This window comes from Adelges cooleyi, unplaced genomic scaffold, assembly GCF_023614345.1.
Source record: "Adelges cooleyi isolate 19-005CV unplaced genomic scaffold, UGA_ACOO_1.1 ACOO_flye_CR_arks_rails_tigmint_CR_PRNA_55, whole genome shotgun sequence".
Taxonomy (NCBI): domain Eukaryota; kingdom Metazoa; phylum Arthropoda; class Insecta; order Hemiptera; family Adelgidae; genus Adelges; species Adelges cooleyi.
The window spans coordinates 305,329-325,177 of record NW_026096241.1 but is presented as its reverse complement, the minus strand read 5'-3'; the positions used below and the strand labels follow the sequence as shown (position 1 = coordinate 325,177).

Below are 19,849 nucleotides of genomic sequence, written 5' to 3'. Positions count from 1 at the left end.
GTGGGCAACGATTTTTGGATTTCCATTTTCGAAGCTATAAAATTACAACGACTAAAAAACGAGATTTTATTATCTAATCAATCGTTTGTAATACATAGATAATATTACAAAATACATATATTTACCAACATAAAATTATATATTCTAATAAAAATCACTTAACAACAACAAAACTAAATGGATCACACGACGTGCTTGTGGCATAATACGCTCGTTAATAATACTAATAATTATTATGTTAATGTTGGTATATAATATAAAGAAAAAATGTTGGAATTTTTTACGGTTTACGGTGGACTTGATAATATGTTGGAAATGTAATCGTTCGACGGACGCGCTTTGTGACAAATCAAAAATAAAGTAAAATTATTCGACTGAAATCCTAACAAAAGCCCCAAGCTCTTGCACACTACTAGTAAAAATCTACTAGCTATATTCCTAACACTGGCGTTAACGACTAATGTGCTAAAATATGTGCTTTCCGTTCAAATGGTCGATCATCATTTCACGGAGTTTGAACTTTTGAATTTTACCCGAAACCGTTTTTGGGAAGTCGTCCACGATCATCACGTGGTTGGGAACTTTGAACCTGGCTATCTGCAACCGGTACATAAAACGCATGTTTTTGTTATTCAAACCACTATATGGTATCCCAGTCGAGATAATAATAAATGACTCACGTTGCCGTTGCAAACATTTTTTATGCTGTTTTCGTCGAGCTTGGAATTTTTTACGGTTTTCACGGCGGCGCAAACCACTTCGCCGAGCCTTTCGTCCGGTATGCCGAATACCTTTGAAAACAAACAGCAAATTAATATCACAGTTGTGTTTCATTGTCAAAAAATAGATTTTCAAATAACCATTTTCGATTGGTGTACTATTAATGCACTAAAAATATTTAATTATGATGCCAAAAATATTGTACACATTATTACAATAATAACGTAAACTGATAAGAAAAACTTGTTGATATTCGATTGTTTATGGCATAGATATATATAATAAACTAGATTGCTAACTGTACATGCCACCAATAGACAAGATTGAAGCAGCCACTTTCCGCCATATTGGTAGGAATTAGAACCTTATCTTGCGAGAATAATATGCTTATAACAATCACATATATATACAGGGTGTTCCAGCATAAAAGGTAGGTAATAGGGAATTGGACATCTGTGGGACCCCCAAATAAGCCCCCCGTTTTCATTTTTTTAATAAGTCAAAAATTGAAGGTTTTGACTGTTAAGTAAAAAAATAATGACCTAAAAAAACAAAAAATTATTCCATGTTATTTAGTGCAAAATGCTCACCTTAAAAGAGGGGTCACATCATTTTCAGTCTTTTTCAGCCCCTAATTTTTCTCATATCACTTAACTTATTATTTATTTCTTACCTCTTATTTCTAATTATTTATCTCTAATCTCTTATCATTGAGCCCCTATCTCTTATTATTTATCTCTAATCTCTCATAACTTATCTCTTACCAATTATCTCTTTTCTTTTATCTCTTATCAATTATATCTTATGGTCTCTAATCATTCTCTTATCATTTTTTGAGTTAGGGGCCGAAAGGGACTGAAAATGATGTGACCCCTCTTTTAAAGTGAGCTTTTTACACTGAATAACAGTTATTCCAGTTATAACAGCATATTTTTTTTTTTACTTAACTGTCGAAATCTTCAATTTTGTACTTATCAAAAAAATGAAAATGGGGGATATATTTGGGGGTCCTCGAGATTTCCAATCACCTATTACTTACCTTTCATGCTGGAACAACCTGTATAATATTGATATAATAATAATATATACAGATATATATTATATACATTGATAACACACATAAATCCCACCAGAATGGCGGACCATCGGCTTAAATTCTTATCGCTAGTTAGCAATCTAGTTAATTATATATATTTGTGGTTTATGGTGATAACATAACGGATAAGTGATAATATTTATTTGACCACACTGTATATCAGGAGAATTATTTTTTTTTTTATTCTTTGCTCACGCTGGCCTGAAAGTATAAAAACTAATATAGCGAGTGAAATGCAATAACAGTATCGTTATTTAAAATCCATTGTAGTTTTAACAATTTTGGTGTATTTTATATTTTATAATAGTCTCAAAAGTATTATTTTGCTACATGAAGAAATCGGTTTAGCACTGAGGGATCCATTTGATTTCAAGGACCAGTCAAGATCACCCTTTCCCTTTCTCTCCACATCTACTTTCTTCATATGTGAGCACGACTGGGATGAACATGTTGTACAAAGAACTAGGATATTTTTGTATGGGAAAGACACGTCCTCGTGTTATAAACACCTGAGGGAGTGTACATAAGAGTCGCGTTGTCTACTAACCTGAGCCTGGACGATTTCGGGATGAGTTTCCAGAAAGTACTCGATCGACTGGGGTTGAATGTTTTCCCCACCTCGAATTATGATGTCTTTTATCCTGCCCGTGACCACGCCGTATCCGTCTTCGCTCATTATCAATATGTCGCTATTAATAACAATATTATAACATTAGATCATCAAGCAATATGGTAATCATATTATAATTAATAAAGTAATCTTTATCGTTCAATAAACCTACCCCGAACGAAGCCACTCGTCGTCGACGATGGACTTTTTGGTCATTTCTTCGTCGTTCCAGTAACCAGGCATGACGTTGTAGCCTTTGAACCAAACCTCTCCTGGGGTACCCATTGGCACGACGTCGCCGTTTTTGTCCACCACTTTGGCCTACAAACACAAGTTCACATTCATAATAAGATTTTGCATTTAACGTAGCCATAAAAGTCCTATGCCCTATGTGTAAAGTCCAAAAAAGTAATATGATTTAAGCGGTTATCTCATCAAAATTCATCCTTCATTTATTATTTTATTATGATGTTACTTTACCAAATAAATTCTATTATAATATTAGCAAGTACAATATAGTATAATAAAGTAATCATACTTCGCAATGATCGAGCACTTGGCCAACGGTAGAGCACATTTGATCTTCGGTTTCGTCAGGGTTAGAGAGAAAAACAATAGGACTGGCTTCTGTCATCCCGTAAATCGACTAAAATAGATAATTATTATTGCAATAGAATATGATTATTTATAACACTTATAACAACAATGACCGTCTCATTTAGATTCACTTTGCACGACTCATGGCGGATAATTAAATGAATTCGATTTTTTTTTTAAATTTGTTTGTGTCAAATGATAGATTTAAGTAGAGAGCCCATGTTAAGCCCACTAAGTAACATTAATTATAAGCGACCGTCATCATCCTTTAATATCCTTTCTTAATATGATCGTTCCATGAAATTAACCTTCTACAAAAACATTGCCCACGCCAAACATTGAAATATTGAACATGGGAAGTTTTTTAAAGTGCATTATATATTTCAATCAAACAAAAAAAAAAGGTTTTTTAGCAAACAAATATGCAATAGTGTACGTTACCACCAGACGTTTGAGATTGAAAACCGTTTTGATTTGTTTGAACAAATGTGGAGAACACAAGGCTCCCGCGCAAAGTGCCACTTCCGGTGTGGTAAACGTATATCCTTCCTGTATGAGTTCTTTGGAAACGCACAGCAAGTCGACGTACATTGTCGGCGTACCGTATAAAATAGTACATCTAAACACAAATGATAACCAAATAATTTATTAAATTAAAAAAACCAGCACAGTTGAGTCGATGGGCACTAGTACGACATTTAACAAATCTAAACAAAATAACACATTTGTTTAAGATCATTTTAAATAAGTAATCCCAATATAAAAATACCTCCTCAACTCCTCGTCGAAGCCAAACAACGATGCAAATAAAATGTTTAAATAAATCATTTTCAAGTCAACGCGAATTACATAAAATTACTTCCTATAAAAGCTGATGATTTTGTCTGTTGTACCTATGATAATAATATGCATATAACCTTCGTCTTTCGACAAATTGCACTTATTATTACACGTTATTGCTTATTATGTTTGGGAACTCTATGATTTCTTAAATAAGCGCATCCGAGATTAACATAGGTGCGAATCATCGGTTCATAGTGATCTCAGAAAAAATTGTTTTTACATTAACACGGATAATTTAATCGTGTATGCTATTTAAAATTACTGTAAATGTATTGTAACCTTGCTAGGATTTATACTGTGGTTTTTAATTTCTCGGCAGTAATCTAGTCGAATCGTAGTCATTGTATTGTTATTAGTATAATGAAAACAACGCCTAGGTATTTGTTTCCAAGCAATTTATGAACAATTGTGTAAAAAGTAAAAATGCTATACTACTTATCCATGATACATGTTGAAATGTTAGGGTAGGTAATGATAACATGATGATTGTATGATGATAACTCTGTCATATGTTTAAAATAAATTAATAAAAAACAATAAATATCATGGACAAAACAATAGATGTTCACAAAATGGCAGCCTCCTACAGCTTCATAAAAGGCCGACTATAGACAATACACGTTTTTTTTCATGTGTAAAACATCACAATAGTACCCACCATGTTGGAAAAAACAGTTATCACACCTGGTTATAAGAGTATTTTCAACACTCTTCTTATCACTATCTTATCTCTTATCAGCAAGTCCTCCCTTATCTAAAGAAATGTCTATTGACTATTTTCTATTTTTACAGCAATTTTTTCTTTAGGTATTATAACTATGTTATGGACAATAAAAATTGTATAATATTATGTTATCTGCTAAAAAGAGAAGACAAATCAATAGTTATTGGACGGATAAGCTAGGGCGCAGTTAGGCAATCCAATTTGATTGAAAAAGATCGAATCGTTTCACAACAATAACAGGTGCTGTGATTGATGAAAATAATAACGATAATAATAAGATTTCCATTTGTGGAGATCGAGCATGACGCGTGGATGTTTTAATCTAACATAAATCATAAATACTAATGACCACTGATAGGTAAAAAATCGAGGAAATGAAAATCATGCTCAATTAAAATTCATTCTAGTGAAATAGCTTCTGATCGTGCGACGGTAATTAAAAAACAATTACTTTTCGTTAACAATGGCCTTTGCCGATTCGATGGGCTTATAACCGTGAGTCGGCAACACCAATGTGCTTCCGCTGTTTAAGCTCGCCATGACACCGACTACGGTACCGAAAGTGTGGAAAAACGGCACTTGCAGCAATATTCGGTGTTCCTGTGAATAATGTAATTGTTTTTTTTTTAATGTTCTAACGATTATGCTATGGCAGTTGACCGTACAAGTTACCTTTTGTTTGAGCAGCATTCTTTTACAGTAGAAGTATGAATTGTTCACGATATTGTAATGTGTCAGACACGCTCCCTTCGGAGTACCAGTCGTTCCCTGCAACAGTAATTTTATTACATAGTAGTTGAACATTAAAAATATTAAGTATTAAAAATGGCTAGGTACTAGATAAATGTCAAATTACCGAAGTAAATTGTATATTGCATATCTTATGTGGGTTGAGTTCGAGGGTTAACTTCTTCAGGTGGGCGGCAGATTTGGTCGTTCCCGAATGGCACACGTCCCAGTACTTGATGATCCCTCTGGAACATACACAGTAGACTTGACAGTACATGTACCGAAATTATTTTAATAAATTCCAAACAGGTGGAAAATTATTTGTATTTTTTAATACAAAGTTAGGACTTACGGTAGATTCGTTTCGGTGTTCATGACGATGAATTCCAAATGGGGTAAATGCCTGGTGGTCACCGGTTTACCGTGTGGTTGCTGTTCGATTTCTGGCACAATGTTCTTCAACAATTGATAATAATCTTGAGCCGGGTTGTTCTCAAAAGCGATTAACATTTTAGCATCGACTTTCTCCAGACAATGGTGGAGTTCACGACTCATGTACAACGGATTAATGTTCACCTGCAGAGGGTTGAAATGTAATTATTAAAAAAGCGTTTGAGCTTTATTAGGCTTTTCTAGAGTGTCGCATGGACAATATTAAACAAGGTCTTTACAGCTATTAAGCCGGCTTTTATGGCAGCTAACAAAGTGATTTCCCATTCCACCGAATTGGATCCCATGATGCAAAGTCGGTCACCCGGTTTCATGCCCATCTCCAAGAGTCCAGCTGCCAGCTCGTCGACCTGTGACCACCACAAAGTAAAATTATAAAAAAAAATTGCGAAAATGAATTAGATTTATTAATAATAATTGTTCATAATATTCTTATAAGCTTCTGGTTATTATTTTTAACGTACACATTTTTTTTTTCGAGTAAAAGTTATTTTGGTGATAAAATGCTTTAGCTGTGACAAACGTTACAGACTTTGGCCAATTTAAATTATGTACCAAGGTAAGAAATTGTCGGCCTCTTTACCGTAATATGTTGGGAACTGATTTTCATTAAGCTTTTAAACTAAAAATAAATTAAATTTGAAAATGTTTCAATATATAAACACAAATTTTATTAAATTCAAATTAAAAATCTGTTTCCATCATAACCTTTTAATGTAGCCAAAAAACTCGTATATCTGAGAATTTAAATCAGACCAACCTAAATATTTAAGATGTTGTCCGGTTTTTTGGTCTAAACGACAACAAAACAGAAAGCATTCAATATCTTAATGGGAACGAAAATACAAATACTAAGGGGCGAAAGATAGGCAATGTTTATCATCAATTGATTTCGTACGCATTTGAAGTATCACGACGAATTAAAGGCTAAATATTTTTTTTTAAAGAAAACTTACAACTTTCTCTATGGGAACTGAAACGTTGACTTAATTTAGTAATTTGAAAAATAATATATTAGAAAAACTATAAAATACTTGAAAAAAAAAACGCTTACATGTTTAAGAGTCAAAATTAAAAATCGACTTCTTAACTTCTATGGAAATAAATATGGTAAAAATTATAAAAAAAATCAACTTTGTAGACATTTAGGGAAATAAATAATTTTTTATAATCTTTCTTTTTATGACGTTTTCCTATTTAATGAAAATTTATTGGGAAGAAACATTTATTTTCAAAGTAGTAACTAACAAGACGATTTTTTTTTAATATTAATTTAAGGTATCCTGGCTAATGGTAATTTACCTCGTGTTTAAGTTCATGGAAGGTGATTCTCCGGTTCTGATGTATGGAGACGATAGCTTCTCTGTTCGGGTAAGCCTCGGCCGCTATGTCGACCATCTGACCGACGGTCATGTTTTTCAACGGTTCGCTTTTGATGCCTCTGTAATGACTCGGTTTCGGTATAATCGACGAACCCGTTGAACTGAAAAACACAAAAATTAGTCTTAAACCCATAATTTCCTTTGAAACGGAAGCGCTCACTAAATGAGTAAAAAGCATATCTAAAAGTGGATTTAAAAATATCTTTTTTGCATTTTTCATAAAACAATAATGCGCTCAAATAAATTATTAATATTTAATACTTGTCATTATTTTACAAAAAAAAAAAAGTGTAAAACAATATAATTTTTTAGATTTTTGCTAAACTTGTTTTTTTAGATTAAGCCAACAATAACTGTTTTTTTTTATCTATTTTGACCAATTTAGAGGGCGTTTTAAATTAAATTTCCTCAAATCCAATGTGCCATTCTAATAAATATATATTTTATTATTAATTATTATAGTTGAACCATAGTGTTTCGTTTATAAGAAATTAACAATTTTTTTTTATAAATGTACTAAATTGGTAAAAAGTATATCTAAAAGTGGATATAAAAACATCTTTTTTGCATTTTTCATAAAACAATAATGCGCTCAAATAAATTATTAATATTTAATACTTGTCATTATTTTACAAAAAAAAAAAAGTGTAAAACAATATTTTTTTTTAGATTATTGCTAAACTTTTAGGAGTACTAGTTTATAAACTAAAAAAGTACATTCACAAATAATTCAACTCAACATTTCTCACTTAATTTTAGTAAAACCTATATTTATATAGATTTGTTTTCAATCATTATTTCGCTTAGAACCTAAGCTTTTAAAATACATATAAATACTTTGTATTTTTGTTCTTTACTAAAACTATTGTCCCAACGTTTTTAAAACCCATTGGTATATCAAAATATAAAACTTGTTTTAAATGTGTAAATAAATAATAATGTATACTTATATAATGGCTTTTTAAGCTTGTCTGCTATGATTTTCATTTGGAAAGTATATATAGACTGTTCGACATTAATGGTTTATCATTAGTATGTTGCAAAATAATAATCATAATAATTTTTTACTATAATAATAAAATACGCGTTATTGTTTTTATCATATTATAATAAATAATTCCATTAACAAACCAGTCCAGTTTATAAACATACATGCGACATTCATAATATAAAAGGCCAATTTTAAAACGTTGTTTTAATGTTAGAAATGATTTGTGACATACTTTTTTGCCAAGGTCTACTTTTAACAACATTACATTGAAGAGATTTTATATCTACTGTCTAATATGAATTTAAGTAATTACTAGAATGTGTATTTTTTTTTTTTTTTAAATAATAATTTGATAGAAGTCAAAAACAATCCATGAAGACAAGCACGTGATTTGAAAGTATAATAATTTAATTATCTTTTTAGGTACAGCAAACGTGGTATTATATCTTAGGCGCGGTAGGAAGAGTCGTAATAAATCATACCTACTTATGTATTTTTCAATGTTATACCTTGACTTAAGATTCATATTTAATATTTTTTAAGACAAACTAGAACGTCTCATTTTTTTTAGACATATGCAGCTATAACTGTGATATTATTTCTACACTATAAATTGTCCTTCGACCATAGAATGTTAAATTATGGTAATTAGAATCATATTTTGTATTTATTTAATATGAATTATAGGCCACTAAGTGTTCTTAGATTTCCAAATATGTGTCCAATGCTTGTTCATGTATAGTTATTATGTGTCCGTGGCTTAATGTTAGTTATGGACAGTGTTGGACAAAATTTAACTAAAACAAATTAAAATAAACATTAAGATTGAAACTATAAAATGATAATAATTAATAACAGTTAACGTTTGTTGTGGATTGATCATTTTCTAAAAAAATACTTTCAAAATAGATATTTATGAATCAATTCTTCAGAAGATTTTTCAGATCCTCATTTCGTTTTTCAGATGTCATTGTAAAAAATCTTATAAGTCAACAGTCAATAAGTAAAAAAGAAAAAAAAAATCCCACTGTTTTACAATCAGTTTAAATTAAACATTATTATTCTCGACGACAATTTAACGGGTTTTACATGCTTTTTTTATTATATAACTTACTAGCTACATCTATTATCTAAACAAATGACTCTCGATTGAACTGATAATTCAATGGAAACTATAAAATCGATTTTAACCTTTATCTGTCAAACAGAAGTAGTTTTGAGAGGTCATGGACATCAAAAGTAAACATAATACATCTCTAATGGAAGCTGTTAAGAGAACCCCACGCCAACCAGATAATTTGTCGCTTAATTTTGATTTAAAACTGCAGAGTACGTTTATTAGCACAATAATGAGAAGTAATATTTACAGCGTTTGTCTATGATTAATGATCATCCTGTTTTCTGTGTGTAGTGGTCATAAAATCTAAAAATGACTCTTAACAAAATATATATTATGCTACGTGCAATTGATGCAAAAAAAAAAACCAAGCCATGTTTGGTAGCTTTGTTGGTAGCAACAAAAACTGACAAATTTTGGTGAATAATACTGATTCCAAAATGTGAAAACTAGCCATGTGTGCCGCCTTATCGAGTGACTGAAGAAAGAATGTAAATAATAAATCGCAACAGGAAATTATTTCAGATACAATGTCAAGAAAAAATCACACTATGCAAATATAAAATAAAAAAATGTACTGTTACATTGTAAATTGTATTTATATGATAAATTGCAATGCATACGCGATCGGTTAAGTGCATTTGAAATTCAATGTTAAGCTGGCCATTTACTATTCACGCTTATTCGCTTCATGGACTGGCCTTGTAAATATACGAACATTATCGAGATAATGATTATGATTTATCGAGATTTAATTACTCAGCTGTAGATTTCAACACGCTTTTAATCTAAAGAAATAATCCTGTCTGGGCTGCTAAAAAAAAATGTCACGTTGATGACTACTGTTTTTTTTCTGAACATGAACATGTATAAAGATTCACTCGACAGTAGCGATTAGGTACTAATATTTTAAGTACATATTACTTCTATTTATTTTTTTTTTTTTTTGCTATCATGGTCAAAAATCAAAATTGTCAACGATTAAAGTTAAAAACGTTTACTTATAAAATGTTAATGTATTACAAAATTAAACAAATAACAAGCATTTTTCGTTTTTCCATTAACAAAATTGTGTTTAAACTGTTGTCCTAACCCCTCTTGCGACTTACCCCACCTGTCACACCAGTCTGACCTAAAATTATTAAAACAAACTTAGTCACTGTGGTAAAATATCATTAGAACGTTTAATGATAATCACTAAAGTGTGAAAAAAAAAATACAAATCATGCAAATTGTTGAGGATAGTGTGATACAAAAATATTAAAAATGTTTAACCATTTTGTTTTATTAAGTACTTAAAAAAAACTAAGTAATCCTTGATAAATATGTAAGACTAAATACCTACTTCTTCAGCCGTCAAAAAAAAAAAAAAAATGAATAAATATCAGTCAAAAAATAAAAAAAATTAAGAACATTATTTTCATCGTAACAGACAAGGTGTAATTTTCAAAAAATCCATAGGAGTCAATCTGACTTAAGAATTTATTTTCTTTATAATGAAAAATGAGTTAGTTTATTAACAATTAAGAATGATGAAACTATAAATTTAGGTTTAGTAGTGATAGTAAAAAAGCTAAGTTAACAAATCAAAATAAACTTCACTCGAACTCGCTGACGCGTTAATGTCCAGCCTTGATTTTTTTTTTGTAATAATTGACTAATAGTTGTGCCGAAGTATAGGTTTTGATTTATACATAATATAAAAATACAGCGATTTTTGTAATTGGTAATAAACAATGGATAGTGAAGGCAATATGCACAATTATTATTAAATATATAGGTACATGTTATTATGTACAATTGAAGTATTAGGTGTTAACACTTACTTGTTACCATGACCGCACTGTATCAGATAGTCTTCGATCATTTTATACGCCGTTTGCGATTAAACTTCACTACTTAAAAAAAATATATTTATTTTAATAGGGAAAATACAATTTTTAACTATTTTACAAGAGAACTCGGAGATACTCGGAGATTGTTAGATTTGAACACCAGAAGTATTGGAAACCGATAATTAAGCCTGTGTCGCGCATAACTGTGTTATACACGTTTCAATTGTCGACCAATAATGTCCAAACAAAATTTAAATCGTTGATCGCATTTACATAATTACTCAAATTATAATTTTAAATTTTTCGTGTCATCATTCATTCTATGTACGGCGAGGACTTTTTATATACATATATATATTATACGATGCCCTGTGTTTTAATAGAGCGTATAAGGTTATTCATAGTTTTTTTTCCTTTTAGCTTTGACGTCGAACAAAGTATTAATCTACTACACTCAGCCCGTTAAGTCAGTATTACAATAAAAAAATATTTATATTATCTTTGTGATGTGTATTGTATCATTCGGGTCATGTTTTAATATTATATATTATGTGACTGGGCGAGCTTTCAACGGAACTATGGCTAAGTCACACTGATCTGAACCAAAATAATAGTATAAATCAGTTTAGGTAATAAAGAATAAAACTATGGAAAACATAATAGTTAGGAATAAATTGGCCAAGTAGATTAGTCTAGTGCAAAAATGACCGAAGCCCACGAATTAAAATAAATGCAATCTGAAAGACTACTATAAGATCTAAGTAAAATTGACCAAATCAATTTAATTCAATAAACGAATTGTCTAATTTTATTTCATGACTACAACAAAAATGTAAAGATATTATTAAAAGTTTAAAAATTGAAACAATTCATCGACAAATACCCATAAATTCATCTTTAACTTAGACTATAGTATATGGCATGAATGGATAACAATAGAGTATATTCCTCACTAATAATTTCTCAGTTGATTAGTATATAAAAACAATAATTATTAAAAAATAAGAAAATCTGATGGTTCACTTTAACTACTTATAAAACTACAAGATACAAAATGTGTTATGTTAAAGTATAACATTTAGTGTATGTTTACAATTTAATTATGATGCTTGCCTAGCTACAAATGCGCTCAATGATCTAAATAATCGATTGTTATCCGGTTTATTTTACATACTTAATATTCAAATGCACTTTTTTTTTATTAATTTAAATCCATATTTCTTTTATACTCGCGCTTTTAACATCCGACATGGTCGTTAACACTGCGAAGCAACGAGAAACCCACGGCCGTGTAGACGAAAGGATAAGCCTAAACTGAAATTTACAATAGCTTCATCTGCAAAGGTTTCTATCTGTTTGTGATCGGATTTCTATATTGCACAGGTATTAGAGATCTCTAGTGGTGAATATTTCTTTTTAAATCTCAATTTCCATTTCTGGTTGTATACTTACAACCAGGCCGCGCTTCAGTTCGGTTGGGCTTTGCTTTTGATAAGAAAACTTAAAAGGATAAATTATTATTGTAATCATAGAGTTTCACGTGCGATCATTCCACGAACAATTTATGATAAAGTATCATAGAAATGAAATATACTTTACACGGTGTCTCGCACCCAGTGCATTTTATCTAAACGAAATTTAGTCTAATTGTCTCTAAATTGAAAAGTCCAAACAAATCATAAATCATAACCACGTGATTGTAATCGGCACGAATTATGCGACTGTTATTGACTGTAATTAAAATATATGTAGAAATATCGAGTGAAGTAAATATAAGCTAACTTGTAGTATTAAATACTACAATTTTCGGTCTCTCATTTCCATTCAACTATATAATTATCAATTTAAACAAGGCATAAATATTCAAGGCTGACGATATTAAAAATGGAGAATATGGAAGCTGGTTATTGAAAATACAATCTCACCTCATGATTTTTTTTACCTCGACAATCTGATTGGATAACTGTTATTTTCGAATTTTATCCCCTTCTAACTTCATAACATACTTCGATTAATATTTTTTATTTTCAGACATGGTTTGCACATATTATTATAATCATATCTTTAGGTCTGTGTGCACGACCAAATATTACATACATATAATTACACTTATTAGTTTGAAGGACTTATACTATAAGCACGTATTTTCGTTAACAGACTCGCGCAAAACAATACAGTAATTTATAGTCATGTTAGCTAAAAAAAATAAAGCTATAAACCATTCGTTTCCAAATAAAGAAACATTAGTGTATCATATAAAACATATTGTACTTTCAACAAAATGTTTTTTTAAATGCCTTCTCAAACCCTGGTATGCATTTGAGTTCCAAAAAACGGTATCTAGCTTTTCAGACTAAACTAAAATTCATAACGAAACCCGACCATGTTTGGCGACAGAATAATGTTTACATATTCTAAGTGTGATGCAAAAAATCATTATCACATTAAACAAAGACAAACTATGGTAATAATCTATTACTAATAAGTCAAACAAATAATAATTGAAGGGCAAAAGGTAATCTATGCGTTTGCCGCAAAGTTATCATGAGAAGATAAAAATTTCTTAGTAAAGTTTAATTTATAACTTTAGCATTTGATTGTAGCTATTATAGAAATCGAAAGAATGAAAAAAAATGTGTACAATTTTTTTAAGTGCGTTGAGATGATCTTTTTGATGAACGATTTCTAATCTATAGATTTTTATTCCAAAAGGAATCTGGTTAAAAAGTGATAGCAAGAAAATGTAAAATAAAAATACATTTTTATGTCAACCTACATCTTAGTTCTTAGTTTCCCGTCGACGCTAAAATTGTATTAGTACCAAAAAAAAAATAGATAATATAATTGTATAATATACCATTGCATAGATATCATAGTTGACCGTATAAAGCATGGTTATCAAAACAAAATTGTTTAGAGCTATTATAGTTATACATTACTTTGTTATATAAGATACATTAACAAAATCATCATCATCATCATCATCATGCCATCATAAACACAATATCTTTTATTACCACTTAAAACTTAGTAGTTATATTTGTGTATCTATATTGAATTACACGGTGGTAAACCTAATCAAACCGCTTTTAAAACTTGTTTGGTAGTATTAGCGGTGTTATTTGCGGTAATATTCATTACTATAACATAATAATATTAACGCGCTTTGGTCAGTAAAACAATAAAATAAAATACATTTTCACATTTTACTATTTAGCAGCTCGACGGTGGCAAAACGATGACACAGACTGTTTGGTACACCGCTCGAATATTATCGAATTGACAGTATTATCTCGATAGTAGTCGTCAGAAACAATTAATGTTTTTGCTTCGACACCGTTTCGTGATATAGTTGATTATATTTTATTTTAAATTATACAGAAAACACCAATTACTATTTTGGCAGAGAGAGTGAGGGAGAAGAATGGAGTTACACATGGCACACAATGGAGCATTGTTTTTTGCTCAAAAATAAAATGTTCAATACTTATATACCAATAACGACAATGGGCCAATAAACGATGAAATGGAATTTCTTAAATAAACAAAGAATGTTATTACTTGAAGAAAATACCGTTAAAAAAACGCAAAACAGTTTCAGTAGACGGTCTGAATTCGAACCAGAGAAACCTAAATTTAATGAGCAAGTAACTAGTCTAATGATAGGTTGCATACAAAATCAATAAATTGAATGGTTCATTAAAATTTAATAGACCAATCACGGGCCACTAAATTATGTTAAAGGAACCACCAAACATCTATTGGTTTATTAAACGTTTATGCAACCCGGCGTAAAAGTATTAAATATTAATACAAATCACTACATAGTAGGTGAGAGACTTTGAAAATCACAGTTTACACAAAAAAATAGATGCTGCTTATTTTCAGTCTTAAAAAATATCTACTAAAACAATATAGTTTAAAAAAAAGATATTTTTTATAAGTAGAACTACTAAGATATTATTTTATACTTATTTTATTATATTTATAGATTCTAACGAATAAATATTTAAAATAAATAGTTGGATAGAAATTTTGCTGAATAATTTTTTGTCGAACTAAACGTTTAATATCAAATAACTTATTTTTATACATATTTGCATATTTATCTGTCAAATACTTATTTTATTCATTATTTGAAACTTTTATTCATAGCCTAATACTTTTGAAAGGACTTGTTTTGCTCGACCGCTTTTATCCAAATTTCGTAGGCCTATTACATACAAATAAGGCAACAGCGATTGAACGAATGACTTCCAAATATCTTAATTACATCTAATATGGAAATCGTTTTAGTAAAAAAAAAACACAATTTTCGATCAAAACCGCATTTTTTAACAAAAATAATTGTTATAAGAAATAACATAATATAACGGTCAATAATACATTGTTCAAGGAATGTTTTTCCTTCACATAGTAGTAACGCATAATCTTTTGAAACCTTTAGCCATTTTTGGGAATATTTCTCTAGCTAAGCATATTTAATAAATATTAGAAGGAACTAAAAATAGTTTATAAAAATATACCTAATTGGTAGGATAACTTAGTACCATTTTAAATAAGGTTGCCAAATATTTACTATTCTAGAATTTAGCACATCTGGTGCCAATTTCCGTTGATATTTTTAAGCTGCACACGAAATTTCCGCAAAAGGTATTCTGTCAAATTCTATGATGGATCGAATCAATTACCAAATACATAATTTTAACTGTCCTTGTCTCGGCATTTAGGCTCCTCATATTCGTTTCAACCAGTTACTCTAAAAAGTTATTCAATGTTAATTGCATTATAAATACTGTACTTTCATAATAATTCAGATCAAATAACGCGTCCAAATAAAAACTCATTGAATGTCAAACACTTGATTTTCCCGTTATTAAGTAAATATCGAGCCTAAGAATCAGGTTAGGTTTCAGATTGTATTAACGTTTAATTATATGAACTGAACAAATATGTCATTGTTATTTATCATAATTGTGCCTTAAAACTAACAACGGCTTTATAACTATAATTCACCCCTTATTTTATGTAAGTCTGAAACCAAATGCGCATTAAAATTTAACATTGGCATTATACAAATCTAAGTTCAAAGTTCGAACTATTTCCGCTTGGTTTCTTCAACGACTTTTGTTACAACCGATCGGTGTTTTTATTTTTATTTTTTTTTTTTTACATCATTTTAATTGTAACAGTGTACACATTTTTCCATTAATTCGAGTGATCTAAACTGTCAATTTTTAGACACTTATTTTGGTCAAATATGTATTTAATCTTTCTGTTCAAAGGTAATGTAAGCCTTGCACTTTACTAAAAAAGCGTAAAAACCAAGTTTACAAGAAAACATAAACTGCCATTAAATCGGTTGATTGATTACTTGTTGCGAAACAATTAACCGAACCATACATTAATTATAAGTCAAGGTAATTTAATGAAATAAAATGACTAATATTTTTTTGTTTCGTCGCCCAGTGTATATTTTACAAAAATTACAATGTGTTTACAAATCAAGTAATTTATGTAGGTAGACCATAGGTACCTTTGACACGGTATAATATGTCGACTCTAAATCATTTATACGGAATTCATTGTTATATCAATATCGGATGTAATTTCCCTTGCAAATTACTTTAGAACCATGTTAGAGGTAATTTTACCAAATTCGAAATAATGTAATTTTTTATTGCTTTTTGGGATGATTGTTATCGTTTTAAAATAGCGAATACAATAATATTATGTACTTGTAGGCCCCAGGGACACCAGAAATGAAGTCTAGTCGACCGCCGGCAAAGCGGCCATGGTTGTTTATGAAGTCTTATGAGTTATGATGTACTGTATATTTTTTTTGTTTCTAAAGGCCATGCCTTGTTACAACGAAGATTCGACACCTCCACTCCTCTGGATCAACCGAAATAAGTAAAAGTAAAAATTAATGGTACTACCAACCATTATTGTATAATATCTGTCATGGGAACACAACTTGGGAACAAAGTCAATAAACAAATTTTTAATTTTTAACTTTTTTTTTAAAATAATTACCTTACTTATCGTTAAAGGATTTATGTAATTAAATTAAATTACAAAACGATGAAAATTAAAAAGGTATAAGATAATACATGCTAGGTACCTGGTATCTTGAAACGTTTGAACTACAATCCATTTTGCACCGGAAAGTCACAACAAATATTATGATTTATCTAGAATTAAATACATACAATTCAATTAGTATTGTTATTCAAATTTAAAAAATAAAATCCTTGCTGCACAAATATTGAATTTCGACTATCTCAAGTCCAAATAGATCCGTATAGTTAAAATAAATAGTTTAATAAATGTACAGTGTAGTAATTTAGTCCTGAATTATGTTTTGTGTGAAAAAGTTGCCTATATTGAACGCCTTGGTATATTACATGTATTTGTTTAAGTATTTCACTCGATTCACTAATAATTGAACCTGTTAAGTCCATTGTATGCGCTGATGATGGTAATATTGCTGCCTAAACACGTATACTATAGAGTATTATTTTTGCGGTTAAGGGTTTATTTAAATATGTTATTTCTTTGCTATATAACAACCACATGTGTTGCTTAAGTTTTTTTCTAGATTAATTGAACCTCCTGCATTTGCATTTTACCCCCAAGTCCTAACCGGTTTGGTGAGGTTCAAGTGTTTTGATGGACAACAAATGTATGGAAATTAATTATCATACCGAAAATACCGAAGACATGGGAACGAGACATGATTTTGTAATGTCTGTAACTCGTATGAAGTGGCTTTCTGTTTCTTCGACCAATTAAGGTATAAACAGTTATACGAAGCAAGGGCATCAGCTCTTAAGAATTAAAAATATACATGTATGAATTGTTATAACATGACATAAATAGTTTACTTGTAAAATCAGAAAAAGTGTTTTGGAATTCGACCAGACGCATATAGCTCGTTTAATGTAGACACATATTTTATTGTTTTAATTTATAATTTAAAAAAAAAACACAATTGAAATTGGATTCAATGATATAATTTGTATGTTCTCTGAATACTATTATATCAATGATGTAATACAAAATTAAACTCTTATAATGTGATCACGATCATTTTATTATGAATATATAAAATAGGATTATCAACAAAAAATTATTTGTTATAATGCATTATATAAAAACAAATAGGTACGTTTACGTTATCATTGAATGGACATCGTACTCGTCCTACAGATAACCGTCGAAGGAGATAACTAGAATGTTGAACTCGGTTCGCGGATCGACATAAAAGAAGCGTTTTCTTACATTATGCATTGCAAAATAATCGGTTTTATTCAAAGGCCACATTAAGGGAATTTGGCTTTATTTTTTGACTACGACTAAAAAAAACAATTTGTACTTGAAATGTTGAAACCCGTTTTCTGTATTTTTACACTTAACATAGTGATTACTAAACCCTTTCATTTTCAGTATACTGCATTTGTCGTAAAAAGTACAACTATTTAAAACATGCAAAAATTAACAGGAATGTAACTTTTTTTTTTAATACATTAGTTTAAGTTTACGATTTACCTTTTTAAATAGGTAATAATATATATTATTATGCTATTACGGTTAATTAACGTGGCCATTTCAACACCAATTGACTGATTCTACGGAATAGATAAATAATAACATACAATTGATAAAAAGGTCTGATTTTTACTGGTACTATTTAAAGATAATAATTAATAAGTATAGCGTCCTGTGTTCTCAGTCTGCGCCTAAATATATTTACTCTTACATGATTATACACACAAATATTCTTACATGCAAATACAAGCGGTTTTTACCTAATATGAATCTGTCTAAAAATGGTGTATTCATGATATTGTTAAAAAAAAAATACGTAAAAAACAATCATTCATAAAGGTATCTAATGTGTAAGCTTAGGTTTAAATTATATTTAGAGAAGTAATTTCACTATGATAATTTATCAGTTAGCAGTGATATTAATTTCAAGGGGCAGATTGTTTCCAATTCGTTATCAATAGGTTACCATGGATAAGTTAGGTTAGGTCATAAACATATCATAATGCTATACCAAGGCCCTACCGGCTCCGGGCGCCAGCTCGAGCCCCAAAACCCTAAGTAAAAAAAATTGCTTGCCTATAGGACTAAACTAACCAGATACTCCACTCTGGAAACCTGACCTGATCAATATTTTCCTGTAACTATCCATACAGATATATTTTAGTTTTAATCGTTAGAAATATCCAGTTCAACTCCCATTCCTTGTCGAAAAGTTCGTGTTGGCCAAGACCAACAACGAATCGTTTTTCGAATTGTGCGATTTGGTAAAATATTATGCTTTAAAACGTCACAGATTGCGCTAAGATTTATTTACAAACCAATAATTTTTCGATAAACAACATAGTTTATTTACCTGAGTTATTGTGACGGCGACCGTAAAAACGACAATACTGTTATGCGGTTTCCATTTTTTGCGCAGTTACCTACAATACGTAAAAAATTACACGCGTTTTGATAACAATAATAATAACGCAAAATATTATACAACATAATATAGAAACGCGTACACACAAATACCCACGTTAGCAATAATAATTATTATCGACAGTGTATTATTACCGCCACATGAATTTCGGGTCGTTCCTAAAGAAAAAAGATCGTTGGCCGTTGCAGACATGACAGTTGCAACTTGGACGCGACCGCGGGGCGCGGGGGCAACCGCGGTAACCGGTTACGACGGTAAGCGGTAACCGGTGGCCGGTAA

General features: G+C 30.2%; 1 protein-coding gene across 7 annotated transcripts; it reads right to left on the bottom strand.

Moving 5' to 3' along the window:
* Positions 1-52: 52 nt before the first annotated feature.
* LOC126842554 (medium-chain acyl-CoA ligase ACSF2, mitochondrial-like) lies at positions 53-19,718 on the bottom strand. 7 transcript variants are annotated; one of them, XM_050579575.1, is made up of 15 exons: positions 19,667-19,718; positions 19,499-19,568; positions 17,219-17,288; positions 7,072-7,252; positions 5,991-6,119; positions 5,672-5,895; positions 5,447-5,564; positions 5,263-5,358; positions 5,042-5,190; positions 3,465-3,642; positions 2,965-3,072; positions 2,599-2,747; positions 2,364-2,505; positions 681-791; positions 53-597 (listed from the first exon to the last, which is right to left on the bottom strand). In XM_050579575.1, exons 4-15 carry the CDS (start codon positions 7,180-7,182, stop codon positions 466-468), a joined length of 1,647 nt encoding a protein of 548 aa, XP_050435532.1. In that variant the 5' UTR covers positions 7,183-7,252; positions 17,219-17,288; positions 19,499-19,568; positions 19,667-19,718; the 3' UTR covers positions 53-465. The 7 variants fall into 7 exon arrangements, with proteins under 7 accessions (XP_050435532.1, XP_050435531.1, XP_050435529.1 ...); XM_050579574.1 differs by lacking the exon at positions 19,667-19,718 and having other exon boundaries at positions 19,499-19,649; XM_050579572.1 differs by lacking the exons at positions 17,219-17,288; positions 19,499-19,568; positions 19,667-19,718 and adding exons at positions 11,086-11,154; positions 14,034-14,068.
* Between the last annotated feature and the right edge of the window lie 131 nt (positions 19,719-19,849).

Bases quoted from the DNA above. Each gene is read 5' to 3' on its own strand.
- LOC126842554 (XM_050579572.1), bottom strand. From the start codon at position 11,126: ATGATCGAAGACTATCTGATACAGTGCGGTCATGGTAACAA. The intron at 3,643-5,041 runs GTAATTGTTTTT...ATTTGTGTTTAG, and splicing joins AAGGCCATTGTTAACGAAAA to ATGTACTATTTTATACGGTA. The intron at 598-680 runs GTGAGTCATTTA...TACCGGTTGCAG, and splicing joins AAAATGTTTGCAACGGCAAC to ATAGCCAGGTTCAAAGTTCC.